Here is a 14,578-nt window from a genome sequence, read left to right as displayed (position 1 = left end):
TTACATCGCTCCTGTTAGGTAATTCTATGGTCTCTCGAATTTCATAGAATTCCTGAACTTCAGGCTTGACGACGTTTTCTGAGTTTGTTTGGACAGTGGGAGGTACAATCATCGTCGGAAGGTCGAAAAAATCAAGCTCCGACTCCGGATAGCCGGGGTCAATGTATGGTCCGTACCTATGGTCAAATAATCTCTTCAGGCCTCCTTTTATCTTTCTCGGATTTCCTTCATACCTATACTGAGCTTCCTCAAATCTGTCGAGTTCGACAATCATTGAATTTTTAATATCATTATACTCGAGAGTATTGATGGAAAATCTCCTCAAAATTGGTGTGTAATGGAATTTGTGACGAATAGGTAACAATTCCATGTCATCTCCTAATTTGGGACGAACGATGTGCTTTTCGGAGAAAAATTTGCTGCTCTCTAATTCCAAAAATTTCAAACTTGGACCTCTCCAAAGTATCACTCTAGGGTCCTCGGCCACAGAGTCATATAATTTTTTGAAGTCCAAGTATCGCGTAATTCTGATATTTCTCTCCTCAGGATTTCTAGGTTTATAAATCGGGAAGAGCAAAATAATCAACTCCGCGCCTTTTTGAAGTATCAAATTGATCACTTTTCTCAGCTGACTTTCTATAACCACGTATGGTTTTTCGGCGTAATTAAACTCCAATTGACCAGCTGATAAAATGACCCTTGCGTTTTTCGGAATTTTAACAGGCAAAAGTTTCATGTAAAGCTCGTTGAGTGGTATCTGGTCTTTCAAATACTCAGGTAAACGAGTCGTCTTGACCATATGTCTTCTCATTAAAAAATGACATAAGCCATCTCCGATCAAGGTATATTTCTGCAATATGGGAACCGGTATCACGCTACTTTCTTTATACAGTCCAGCATTTTCATCAGTTTCTTCGAGAGAAATATCTGCTACCATCATCATGACCGCAGCCTCAATCGCCTTTTCCTCTGAATCGGGATGAGCATCCTTAAGAAGCTCATCTAACGCCACTGTCAAAATCTCATCCTTGGTCAATTCTTCCTTATTGATGCGATTTAAAAAAGTCTCACTTTTCCTAATTTCTTTCTCAGAAAAATCTTCAAATTCTACTAACTCGAAATCAGGAAATTCATTCGGCTCTTTTTCACTCTTATCAGACAAAGGCGAAGTTTCGACACTTATAGGGGGATTTTTACGAATTTCAAAGGCTTCAGCAGGGTACGCAGTTTCATCATCCGAATGCGGAGGCGAAGGGGTCCTTTGATCTTCTTTAATTCGACCTTCATCGAAATGGGTGAGATCAAAAGCCGGAAACCGAGTATGATTATTAGCCATAGCCACTTTGGGCTGTTTTCTTTTGAAAAATGGTGATGCGAATCGAGAGTCACAATCCATTTTTTCAAAATCAAAGCAAAAAATAAAAACACGAAAGCAGGTTTTTCAAACTTACCTAAGTAGTTGAAAAAATTAAAGGCAATCAGACGTAAACTCGATGTTAGGTAGGTACCTATCCGAAGTCACTGAACACTTGTCACTAGAACAACTATGCTGCAAAGACTAATTTTTCGAATATGCGAGTAAATGGCTATGTAATCGGTTGCTTAGCTCTTTCTGATGTGCGCGCATATCCTTTTCTCCCCTATTTAAAAAGGTTAACACCCTGTCGTCGAGGTGGTCATTTTCTCATCTTTACGCTGGTGTAAGGAACCCTTATGTCTTAACAAATCCTTTGACACTCGCCGCATCGTATCTATTTTATGACTTAAAGCGTGCATATTTGAAGATTTGAAGGGTGGACAGGAGGGGTTGCGCGGATGGCCATTAATTACGCTATTTAACGATTACAAATACACGCATTTTTTCTATTTTCTAGAAAAATTGTGACAGCTACATATCCTAAATTAATGGTGTTGTTTTTCAGTGCATGTAACGCCTACTTGACAGATTTATGTGTCGCATATTTACGCTTCCAGAGGGGTGCGTCGAGTGTGATGACCTTGGAAAGGTACAACACCCTCACAGCATACCTATTTTCGAGTTTACATCTAATATTTACGCGATTACAAAGTACATGGTATACAGAAACGAAAAAATCGCGAAAAAATGCAGATTAGTTGTAGATTAATTTAGTTAATTTTATTCTAATTTATTTAATTTAAATAACCTACTATTATTTAAGATGTTTTCTTGTCAAAATTGCACTGGGGGTGCCCCTGTCTGTTTTTTCGAAATTGTTTTCAATGAATAGGTTGGAGATACCTATTTCACTAATTTCATCCAATTTCTATTACATTTTGAAGTATTTTTGATCAAAAAACGTAATAATAAGCAGGACACAGTGTGACAATTTAATACAAGAAAGCAATGATTTTATTTTTTCAAATTCTTTGATTCGTCTGTAATGCAATAATATTGGAAACTTTGGACTGAAAAAGCATCTTTCAAAGAGGTACTATGTATCGATCGTGAGAAGGATCACTTTTATCAACCAAAGTTCATTATATCCAATACTTCACAATTACCTACGAGGTCAAAAAATTCATTTTTGATTATAATTGACTGCTTTTTACTCGGATAGTCTGAGGCAATCAATTATAATATTTTTACTCTATTTTATATCACTATAAGATATCATTATAATTAGTGCACTTTTCGTACGTAGTTTCTAAATTATGCAAAAAACACTTGAAAAATACACTGAATGGGGCTGAATTTTGAATTCTCAAATATTCAAAATTTTAACTTTTGGCAAACAGAACCTAAATACTAAAATTTAGGTTAGAACAGGGCTCTTAGGGAGCTTTTTGGGTTCTAAAATGAAAATTTCGAAAATTTCAATTTTTGAAAAATACAATTTTAGTGAGTTCGATCGATCTATTTTATGGCAGTGCCATAAAAATAAGATCGCACCTGATCCGGGCGCCATTTGACATAGTTTGGCCTAGACGCCTCGGTTAGAGGGAGAGGAGGAATTATTTGTTTTCCTATGCTAGTGAGTTTTAGAAATATCACCTTAGGGGGTGAATATTTCCCTATTTTGCCTGGATAGCTCAAGACTCTCTATCTAACCAATAACCTGACTTAACTACGCAAAAATCTATGTAATGAACGTTGAAATGAATAAAACCTACATTACAATTTAAAGAATTTATTATAACGTATTTATACATAGGACTTCGGTTCTACCAATCGGTAGCCTACATCTACTACGATCCGTCATAAGGAAGTAAAATGCATAATTTATAACTAGTACCGAGTGCACTTAATTAATTTCCTCGTAGCATTCTTCCTATTTAGGGAATGCTCACGAGTAGAAAAATAAGAAACCTATACACAAAATACACGATGAAGTCATGCAAAACACCATTGATAAAATATTAGGTAGGCATGGAATTCTCCGATTCCACATACCTACCTATTACAATAATTAGTAATAAGCCAATTACCTTGATGATAAATGCGCTTTAACATTTACCTGAAAACTGTCCACATTGACCATCTCTATCATGGGTCCTACTAATACTAAGGACGACGATGGCACCTTAACTAGACGAGATTTCACATAACACTTCGCATAATTTACAGGTGACCGGTTACACCTCAAACTACCGAACAGAACTCCAATACAATTGATCATCGGATCAATTGACTGTCTAAATCAATTAAATAAATTTCACACGCGAGGTGTTAACAAATAAAAACTTATTACTAAATGACGAAGAACCATCTTACTGCAGGAAACGGAACTAAGTGGAGAAAATGCCGCGGACTACTTGTATATATAATTTTTTAAGATAGTCACGTGACCAAAGGCTAAGATCTTTGTCGGCATTTTTCCCTATTTTAAATAATCAACTCGCGGGCGCGAGCTCGATGCAAAGACCTAACTTGTCATCATAAATCTGTCATTTACTTGATGACAAATTGCTAAGTATTTTAGAGAATTTACCCTTCGTAAATAACACGTTCCCAAACTTATCAGTTTAAGGGGTTCACAAAATCATCCCCCTTTAGGCGATGGAGGCAGTATGCCCTATATCACATGATTTTTAAAAAAAGCACAACGCAAATTTGAAAACAAGCACTACACGATTTTGAAAAAAAGCACTCACGTTTTTGTAAAAAAGCGCTTGTTTTTGAAAAAAAGCACCACACAATTTTGAAAAAAGCACAACGCAATTTCAAAAATGAAAACGCGATTTCAAAAAAAAGCACAACACAAATTTGCAAAAAAAAGCACAGCGCAAATTTGAAAAAAAGCACATGATTTTGAAAAAAAGAACAACGCAATTTTTTAAAAAAAGCACCATGCAAATTCAAAAATAAAAGATTTAAAAAAAACAACACGATTTTGAAAAAAAAGCACAACGCAATTTCAAAAAAAAGTACAACGCGAATTTGAAAAATAGCACAACACGATTTCAAAAAAAATGCACAATACGAATTTGAATAAAAGCACTGCACGATTTTGAAAAAAAGCACTACATGTTTTTGAAAAAAAGCACAGCGCAATTCCGAATACACTATGCTTTTCTGAAAGCTCCAGTGGACAACCTGATATATCTCGAAAGCATAATGCGACTCCAAAAGCACTGAGAGAACCTCTTGGGAGCACAGCAAAATCACGAATGACTGCAGGTGGGATTCGCTTCAGAAAGGGTAACCAGAACCACCTGCTTTCATTGTCTAGGTACTGAACTTGTGTAAATGAAACACCCCCAGGTGTTTAAAATAATAACCAAATTGGTTTGAAATTGAACAATGGGAAAGATAACACTGTAGATAAGAAAATTTATGACCCCCCATTGCTTTCGATTATCAAAAGCAATGCCGACCCCATGTGGTGTTATATTTATCAAAGCGAACCCCGGGGGGGTCGTAAAATATTCTTATCTACAGTGTTATCTTTCCCATTGTTCAATTTCAAACGAATTTGGTTATTATTTTAAACACCTGCAGGTGTTTCATTTACATAAGTTCAGTACCTAGACAATGAAAGCAGGTGGTTCTGGTTACCCTTTCTAAATCTGTAACACAGCAGGGGGTTAAAATATTTTTTCCACCCCTTGCTGTGTTACATGCTGTCGGCATTGCTTTTGATATGGCCCCTTTTTCCCTTTTTATTCTTTTTTAGGCGCTAATTTTCGTAATTAATTGCAATTACTCGAGGAGCTGCTTGAGTAATTGCAATTATAATTACTGCGTTGAATGCCTCACGTTAAGGCGCATCTACGTAATGAAATTTCAAAAAAATTGGTCCATTCATCTAAGAGAACATTCGTTCCAAAGAATTTTTCCACTTTCAGACTGAAACTAATAGTGTGCTACGCACACTAAAAATAGGTACCTACGGTTTTGTGTTCAATTAAGTAGGTACCTATAGACTATAAAAATAAAGGTAATACCCGCCCCATTCAGAAAAGTGCAATTTTGAAATTTTTCTCCCGCACAACAAGGGGGGGGACCCTTAAAAAGGTGATTTGGGGACATGGTCGGGACCAAAAAAAACTCGACGGGGTTGTGTTAGGGGACTTCTCCCGATGCCAAATATGTAATTTTTTCCGTGATACCCTGCACAACTGCATTCCATGGCACTTTTAATGCGATTTTTATGCATTTTTGGCTATTTTTGGTGGGAAAATGGCTCTTATGTCCAGGATATGACTGGGGACCGAACGATTCTTGGACGTTTGTTAGACGGGGCTATTTGAAGCCCAACTGCGCAAAAACGGCGAAAAAATATGATCACAACGCGATTTTATGAGCACTAATAGGCTTGTTACCACTCCCCCGCCCCCAGAACTAAATAATGCATTGTCCATTCGATAACAACGATGCGACCCATCAAAATGGTATAAAATTTCGCGCTGAACTCAAAAATAGCAATCGTTTTTTGATCCCCCCTCCCCCCGCGGTGGAGTTTTGCCCCTCAAACTGAATATAACGGTGATATTGAACAAACATTGCACATTACACGTTGATACTGAGGATTTAAGTATGTGTACGCAATCAGAATGATTCTCATATTCGTTGCTTGGGAATATTTTTGCTTCAAAATTTTTCATTTAATCTCCACCCCCTCCCTTCTCCTTTATAGACTATGTTTGAACATTGATTTGAAAACTTGAACAGGACCTATCAAAATGACATGAAATTTCACGCTGAGCTCGAAAATTGGAATCAATTTTCATTTTCATCCCCTCCTCTCGCTCCCCACACTCGATTGACTGTTTTTCTCATGACTGGAATGAAGTTTGGAAATGATGGAGCTCGGGAAAGAGTTTTCTCGTATATTTGTTGTTTTTTAAAACACAAATAAATGGCTAGCAAGACTCCAGTGCACCAATAATCAGCTGATTACATCGCAACTATAGTCTGTTCACCGAAAGAAGGGACCAAGTCTAAACGGAAAGTTTTGTATTTTCAGCCAAATATTTGCGTTGCAATTTTCACTGAAAACTGAGGGTGCGCTTACTTTAAAGTACAATACACATTATCATGTTACATAAATCGAAAAAGTATGTAGAATGAAGTACAAATTCTGATCTGGAATGAAATGAAATATTGAATAGAGGCATTTAGTTGAAATGAAATAGGAAAATTTACGTGAAAATGAAATTCAGTATTGAAAATTTGAATACTCTCTTGCTGTTTATTCAAAGCATACCTCGAATTCTCAATGATGGCCTCAATCGCAGCGCAAATATTTGGCCTCAAACAGAAAATTTTCTGTTCAGCTCGGTCCCTTCTTTTGGTGAACAGACTATATTGTGCTCAACATCCACGTGTTAGTTGTGAAAAATGAATTTGACCAAAATATTTGTGTTATTCATTGTTGTTCCATTTTTCTTGTATGTATTTTTGAAATTAGGCATCCTATACCACTATTTTGCCAAAATGTACAATCAGCAAAAAATAAAACTTTGTTGTTAGAACAAACATTCAAAGACCTGAAAATTGATATTGCATGTCTAAATGAAATATGGCTCAATTCAACCATAATTAACCAGATGTCTGTTGATAATTTTGTGGTGGCGGACAGCTATTCTAGAACAGATAAATTAGGTGGAGGTACCTGTATAATGGAGTCAAATAGCCTTGATACTGAATTTGTCAGTTTCACTCAGATTAATGGATTGTCTATTGAGGGAACTATTGAACTGTCCTGTGCATTATTTCATAGTCTTAAAATTAAGGTTGTATCACTATACCATCCACCAGCTGGAAACTTTGCCGTATTTTTAGACCAGCTCGATAAAATGTTAGGTATCTATATTGCTCCGTGATGATAGTAATATTTATATTGGTGGTGATTTCAACATAAATCTATTAAAAAATCACCCCCAAACAACCAGTTTTCTTGACCTCCTGAACTGCTATGATCTAGTAATAACAAATAAGGAACCAACAAGAGCCTCAAGTTGTATTGATTACTTCATCTGTAAAAGTAATACCAGTTTTAAAGTAATAAATTGTCAAACACACATCTCTGATCATCAAGGAGTTTTACTTGAAGTCTTCTCCAAAACATTACCAACTAAACCCGACTCAATTCGCAAACGTATGTACACTTCAAAAAATAAAAATAGCTTTATTCACGCAATCCAAAACTCAGGATTTCTTAACTCAGATGCAACTTTGTTTCCTAGTTCTTTTAGTGGATTTTTTTCTCATTTCACTGACTGCTATAGGAATTCCATCCCTGTCCAAATCTCTAAACCCTCACAAACCAAGCTCATATTCAATTCTAAAGACAAACAAAATATCCTCAAAATAAAAAACAATCTGCTATATCTTCTTGATTTCTCTAAATCAATCAACTCCAGGTACTTGAAAGAAAAATACAAGCAGAAAACAAGCCATCAGCTATTCGCTGATCGCAAGAGAGTTTTTGCATTTACCTTTTGCTTATTGGGTGATCTAAATTCTAATGCTGTATGCTTTTGAAGAGTTCTTCAACAAATCTTGATGGTATGATCAATACACAAAATATCGTAATTTATTTTATTTTGAAAAATTATTAATTTTTCTGAATTTACCCTTTCAATTCTTGTATAGATACTGAGAAAGATTCCCGATTTTTATAAAATTAAATTCAAAATAATCTTTGGAATTTTGCTACACGAAATATTGTTACCTATATTTTATTTTGGAAAATTACAATCTTCACCGATTCGATTTGTTTTTCGTTGTTGAAAAAAAAAAAGGAATGTAACCCACCAAAGTTATATCTACAATTTCAGTTTTGGCTTATTACATACTTCCTCACCGTCTTATCTTCATTTTCATATAAATATTATCTACAATAAAGTTTTGAATTGAAATCGGAATTTAGAAACAAATAAATGTAGCTAATTATTTTTGCATATTGCTTAGCATTTTAAAAATCTACACGAGGACGACCATGAAAAAGTGGTTACAATAGAGTTTTTTCGCGCTTCGCGCAAAAACTCTAAAAACGGAATATAGAAATTCCATCATCTGTGCAAAAAAGAATGCTACGCATGACTACATTATTAAGTCAGGGAATAACAATAAAGCTATATGGAGTCTAATAAAACCTAAAACAAAAAAACAAATCATCCACAAATTGAAAGTAGATGACAATATCATCAATTCACCAAGAAACATTGCAAACACTCTTAATAATTTCTTTGTAAATTTACCTTCTATAGAACCTACAGGGATGGTTAAAACCCCTTCCCCTCACCCATTCTATTCATTGGGAAATTCTAGAGAGACCTTCTTTGCTAGGCCAACAGATGAATATGAGGTGTACAAAACTATGATGGAAATGAAAAACTCATATTCTGCTGACTATTATGGGCTTAATCCATCAATGGTAAAATTATCTGCCCCTTTTATATCAGCAATTCTTGCACAACTGTTCAATGATTCCATTGTGACTGGAATATTTCCTCAGGAATTGAAAATCTCACTTGTAAAACCAATATTTAAGAGTGGAGATTCCCTTAATCCTAGTAATTACCGTCCAATCTCTATTTCACCTGTATTTTCTAAAATATTTGAGAAACTCATGTACTCTAGGTTGCTAGAATTCTTTGAAAAAAACAACATTTTTAATTCATCTCAATATGGTTTTAAAAAACATATGAATACTATGGATGCCATTTATAATGTAATTCATCAAGTATTGCATTCAATCAATAATCATGAGCAGATAATGGCCCTCTTTTGTGACTTATCTAAAGCTTTTAATCGTGTAGTTCATGATATCCTGATTGGTAAACTGGAGAGGTATGGCATTAGGGGAGTAGCACTCTCGTGGATTGAATCTTTCTTGGCCAATAGGTTACAAATAGTTGAAATTAATGATAATGATGATAGTGGAGTTGTTTTTTCAGATGAGTTGGAAACAAAACAAGGTGTTCCCCAAGGAACGATATTAGATCCATTCTTTTTTATAACGTACATAAACGATCTTCCCAATTGTATCTCTTACCCTTCAACATTATTTGCAGATGATTCTACTGTTCTCCTGAAAGTAGATAAAAATAACCAACTCTCTATCCTTAAAGGGGCACTAAATGATCTCACCTCATGGTTTGAAATGAATAAAATGGCCCTGAACCTAAAGAAAACTGTAGTAGTCCCCTTCACCTCTGGCATACAGCACACTTTGGACAATCCTAGAAATTCCTCTTTACCAGAATTCAGGGAAACTGCAAAATTTTTGGGCATTACTGTAGAAACTAACTTGAAGTGGACTAGCTATGTAGATAAGCTTACAAAAAAACTATCATCTTACAACTACCTTCTCTATCAATTAAAAAAAAACAGCATCAATTGCTACACTAAAAGTAGTTTACTATGGGTTGTTTTACTCTAATATGTTATATGGACTTGCATTCTGGGGAGGAAATAAAACACTTCTAGATAGGATATTCCTTATCCAAAAGAGAATAATTAGGACAATGTTCAACTTAGCCCCCACCCAATCCTGTAAACAAACCTTCATTGATGAAAAAATTATTACAACACCATCCCTATATATACTGCAGGTATCAATAATGATAAAAAAGAATATTATTCAGCCTTTAGTACTGACCCATAACTATAATACCCGAGGGATAAACTCAATCTTTGCAGATCAGATGAGGACTAAAGTCAACGGGGAAGGAATAGATACTATGGCAGTCAAAATCTTTAATTGTCTCCCTCCTCAAATCAGAGATGTTCATAATACTAAGTTATTCAAAAAATTCCTTCAAAAATGGCTAATTAAGGAGGCATTTTATTGTGTAGATGAGGTCCTGGGCAAACTATAACCCTCTATTGAATTATTTTATTTTTTATATTTATTACTTTATTTATTATTTCATTTCATTTTGTTTTGTTTAGTTTTATATCATTCATTTCATTAATTTTATTGTATTGTTAATCATTGTAAAGTTGCTCTGTAGGCTCTATTGATGTAAATGACCATGTAAATGCCGCTTGCGGTAGCTTACAATAATAAATTTGATTTGATTTGATTTTTGTTCCAATTTTTTTATTTCTTTGTATTTCTTTCTCGTTCTTATTTTTCTTGTTTTTTTTTTCATTCATTTCATCTTGTTAATATTTCGTTTGTATTTTTTGTATCTCCCATTGTTGTTTCATTTTTTTTTGTTTTTATTTTTTTCTCGTTTTTCTGTATTTACTCATTTCAACTTATTTTTTTTCATTTGCTTACATTTTTTGTATCTTTCATTGTTGTGCCATTTTTCTTGTTTGTATTTTTTTTTTATTTCTTTTTTCATCCGATTTCTTTTCATTTATATATATATTTTTTTCATCTTTCATTTTTGTTCCAATTTTCATATCTGTTTGTACTTTTTCCCTTTCTTATTTTTCTGTTATTTTTTTTCATTTCATCTCGTTTTTTCATTTGTATTTTTTGAATCATTCATTGTTGTTCTATTTTTTTTTTGTATTTTTTTCCTTGAATACTTTTTATTACAAGTGTCACAATATTGTTATATAAATCCTCATATACAGACGTACATACATGTGATGTGCAACGTGTTCAATTTCATAGTTGACTTTATGGAGGGAGGGGAGCAAAATACCACCAATGGGGTCAAAATGATAAATGACTGCAATTTCCAAGCTCAACGCGAAATTTTATGTCATTTTGATAGGTCATGTTCAAGTTTTCAAATCAATGTTCAAACATAGTCTTTAAAGGAGAAGGGAGGGGTGGAGATTAAATGAAAAATTTTGAAGCAAAAATATTCCCAAGCAACGAATATGAGAATCATTCTGATTGCGTACACATAAATCCTCAGTATCGACGTGTAATGTGCAATGTTTGTTCAATATCACCGTTATATTCAGTTTGAGGGGCAAAACTCCACCGCGGGGGGGCGGGGTTAAAATAAAAAATGATTGCAATTTTTGAGTTCAGCGCGAGATTTTATACCATTATGATGGGTCGCATCGATGTTATCGAATGGACATAATGCATTATTTAGTTCTGGGGGCGGGGGAGTGGTAACAAGCCTATTAGTGCTCATAAAATCGCGTTGTGATCGTATTTTTTTGGCCGTTTTTGCGCAGTTTGGCTTCAAATAGCCCCGTCTAACAAACGTTCAAGAATCGTTCGGTCCCCAATCATATCCTGGACATAAGAGCCATTTTCCCACCCAAAATGGCCAAAAATGCATAAAAATCGCATTAAAAGTGCCATGGAATGCAGTTGTGCAGGGTATCACGGAAAAAAATTACATATTTGGCATCGGTAGAAGTCCCCCAACACAACCCCGTCGAGTTCTTTTTGGTCCCGACCATGACCCCAAAATCACCTTTTTGAGGGTCCCCCCCCCTCGTTGTGCGCGGGAAAAATTTCAAAATTGCACTTTTCTGAATGGGGCGGGTATTACCTTTATTTTGGCAGCGCATTTTTTTGGTCCCCGAAAAAAAAAAATACAAAACCAACTTCTAGAGCACTTTTTCGTGTATGGATTATAGTCTACTAATTAGATGATATCTTTTAATTCGAGTTTCCAATCAAAACTTACAAAATTATAATCAGAAGTTATCTGTTTGAAAATGAATACATTTTTTCACAATTAATCGAATCGATTTCGCAAAGCATCCAGATTTTATTAGGTAATTGCACGATTTCTTAAATTAGGTAAGTTGAATAAGAATACACGATTGAAAACAGTAAGTGAGTACAGTAATACATGATATTTGATCACTGAGATTTCTCATTTTAAAATTGCAAGATCGAAGAATAACTCGGTATTTTTTAAGGATTGTTCCATGGCTTCGTCAAATTCTTTCGGCATGCTTTTGCCATCCAACACCTCAAACACGAACTTTTCTACGTCGTCGGCTTGGGCGTGAAAATTGGTTTCTATAGTAGCCATCAGTATAGCTCTGAAATGGATAAAAATGTATGGTTAGAACATGTATGTATGTACCTAATCGTTTATGACTTGAAAGAACCTAGGTACGATATATATGTACCTATTGTTAATCAATAATCAATTTTATAATATGTATGGGTACTCACTGAACAAATCGATAATATACCAAGTAAGCCCTCTCACATTTATCAGTCATACCTGTAACATAAGAAGGATTTTATTTGCGAATTTAAAATTATTAAGCCACAACATTATTTTAAAATTTCAAGTTCAAGAAATCAAAAAAAATGATCCTATTTACATAGGTAAGTAATGGTAGGTATGCTATAGCCTATATAACTACTTAATAAGTTAAATAAGCACTGTTCACTTTTTTCAAATTTTCGCATAAACCCAGAGATTCAAATCCTAAGTAAATTGAATCGGTAATCGGCATAAATTAATTATATATGTTAGGTACCGTTAATGAAACGATAAGTTTGGAATAAGAAAATTCGGAGTATTTGCTTGTCGACTTTTAATTCAGGAAGTTTTTCAACCATCAAGTCGTACATCTTGCCAGGATCCATTTCGCCGTTCTCATCAGTCTAAACATGGGAAAATGTAAATTGTTAAGTATGGGTAGGTACATGGAATTTTTCTCGTACTGACTTGTTACATGTTTTAAGGAAAACTCAAGAAAAAACTCACAAATCCAAGTTTATCCAGATAACAATTCAGATGACACGTCTGAAACGAAATAAATATCAATAATTAATCAATTCTGCAGGCATGAGTACCATGTATCTATAATTCAGAGTGAATTTGGACAATTTCAATCAGTCTTTATTTCTTTTTTTCTTTTCTTTTTTCTCATAATTTTCCAAAAACCTAAACGAGTTTTTTTCAGCGCAAAATATTATTATTTTAAAAATTTTCAAAAACAATTTCAATTTTTTAAATAAAACTGTTTTCTTATTTTTTTTTTAGTCGGATCTCAAACTTTTCAAATTTTATACTTAGCTAAATTTACATCTAGGTGTTGGATGTAGATTTACAAGTGTATACTTTACCTCTTCTGAATGCAAATCAATTGGGAATGGTTCTCCTCTAACGACGGATCTTGCAAATTTTAAATGCATATCTGAAATCGTGTATAAAGTACAATTTGGATAGTAGTAGGTAACTTAGAATTTCAGGCTTGAAAATTTATAATGAATTAATAGACAAAAAAATAAAACACATCCAATAAAAAAATTACCTTCAGAGACTGGATAAAGTTCGTTACAAAATTTGATGGCATCTTCTTCTATCTTTTCTACTTTTTTATGAATTTCAGCCTGTTCTGCTGAATCTAGCTGACCTAGCACAAATACTAAGGCAGAACTGAACACCGCAGCAAACACGATTGATTTCATGGTGAATTCCTATTCGAAAAAAAATCGACGATCAAGTTTACTGTTTAATAATTTAGAGCTATTGCCGGTCTACCTATTGCAAAAAACTAAAGAAATATTTAAATTCATTTTCTATTAAAAAAAAAAAAAAAAATTAAAAAAAATGCATAAAAATCAAACCATATTTACCTTTGCAAAAAATACTCTTTAAAAAGTAGCTCGAATAATTTTTTTTATTAAATTTAACTTTCAACACTAAAATTTGCTCTAATGAATTAAGATACAGCAGGACAAGAGACTATCAGGATGAGTGTTTTCGCGAAGTAGATTGATTGACCTTAAATAAATGAAGTAGGTATGTACCTGAAAAACAACTCTTTCTTCCTCTTTGCCTCCCTTTCCTTGTGAAATCAGATAAACCTACAAATTGCCTTTATAGGTACATTCAGGGGCGTAGCTATAGTGAGAGGAGGAAAGGGAGGCAACCTACCTCTCACATTTCAAGTAATATAAGTTGGGGAAATGAGCCTCGAGTTGGCAAAAATTGCGATCTTTTGATAAATTATAAAACTGCTTGATAAGTAAATTTTCAATCTCGATTGTTAAACTATACAAATTAGGTGTAGTTGGAACAAGTCCGCAAAGACACTTCGGTTTTCCATATCTGGATTACTGCATCAGAAACATAATCAAAGATAAAAAAATTTATCTATTCTTGCAAAAAAATAAAAAAAATGATAGGTATAATATTTACATCTTGGATTAGGTGTGAATTTGCTAAAAGGAGTATTCTTGCGAATAATTGTACTTTTTTTACTCGATAT

General features: G+C 34.1%; 1 protein-coding gene across 1 annotated transcript; it reads right to left on the bottom strand.

The window, feature by feature from the left end:
* Positions 1-12,105: 12,105 nt before the first annotated feature.
* Positions 12,106-14,232, bottom strand: LOC135834582 (uncharacterized). The gene is made up of 7 exons (XM_065348499.1): positions 13,944-14,232; positions 13,619-13,784; positions 13,431-13,501; positions 13,069-13,107; positions 12,839-12,965; positions 12,525-12,576; positions 12,106-12,388 (listed from the first exon to the last, which is right to left on the bottom strand). The coding sequence occupies exons 2-7, from the start codon at positions 13,773-13,775 to the stop codon at positions 12,217-12,219; spliced, it is 618 nt and encodes a 205-aa protein (XP_065204571.1). The 5' UTR covers positions 13,776-13,784; positions 13,944-14,232; the 3' UTR covers positions 12,106-12,216.
* Between the last annotated feature and the right edge of the window lie 346 nt (positions 14,233-14,578).

Source organism: Planococcus citri, chromosome 2, assembly GCF_950023065.1.
Source record: "Planococcus citri chromosome 2, ihPlaCitr1.1, whole genome shotgun sequence".
NCBI classification, from domain to species: Eukaryota; Metazoa; Arthropoda; class Insecta; order Hemiptera; family Pseudococcidae; genus Planococcus; species Planococcus citri.
This window is presented reverse-complemented; position numbering and strand designations above follow the sequence as displayed.

Bases quoted from the DNA above. Each gene is read 5' to 3' on its own strand.
- LOC135834582 (XM_065348499.1), bottom strand. From the start codon at position 13,775: ATGAAATCAATCGTGTTTGCTGCGGTGTTCAGTTCTGCCTTAGTATTT. The intron at 12,966-13,068 runs GTGAGTTTTTTC...TCCCATGTTTAG, and splicing joins ATCTGGATAAACTTGGATTT to ACTGATGAGAACGGCGAAAT. The intron at 12,389-12,524 runs GTGAGTACCCAT...TATCCATTTCAG, and splicing joins GTATATTATCGATTTGTTCA to AGCTATACTGATGGCTACTA.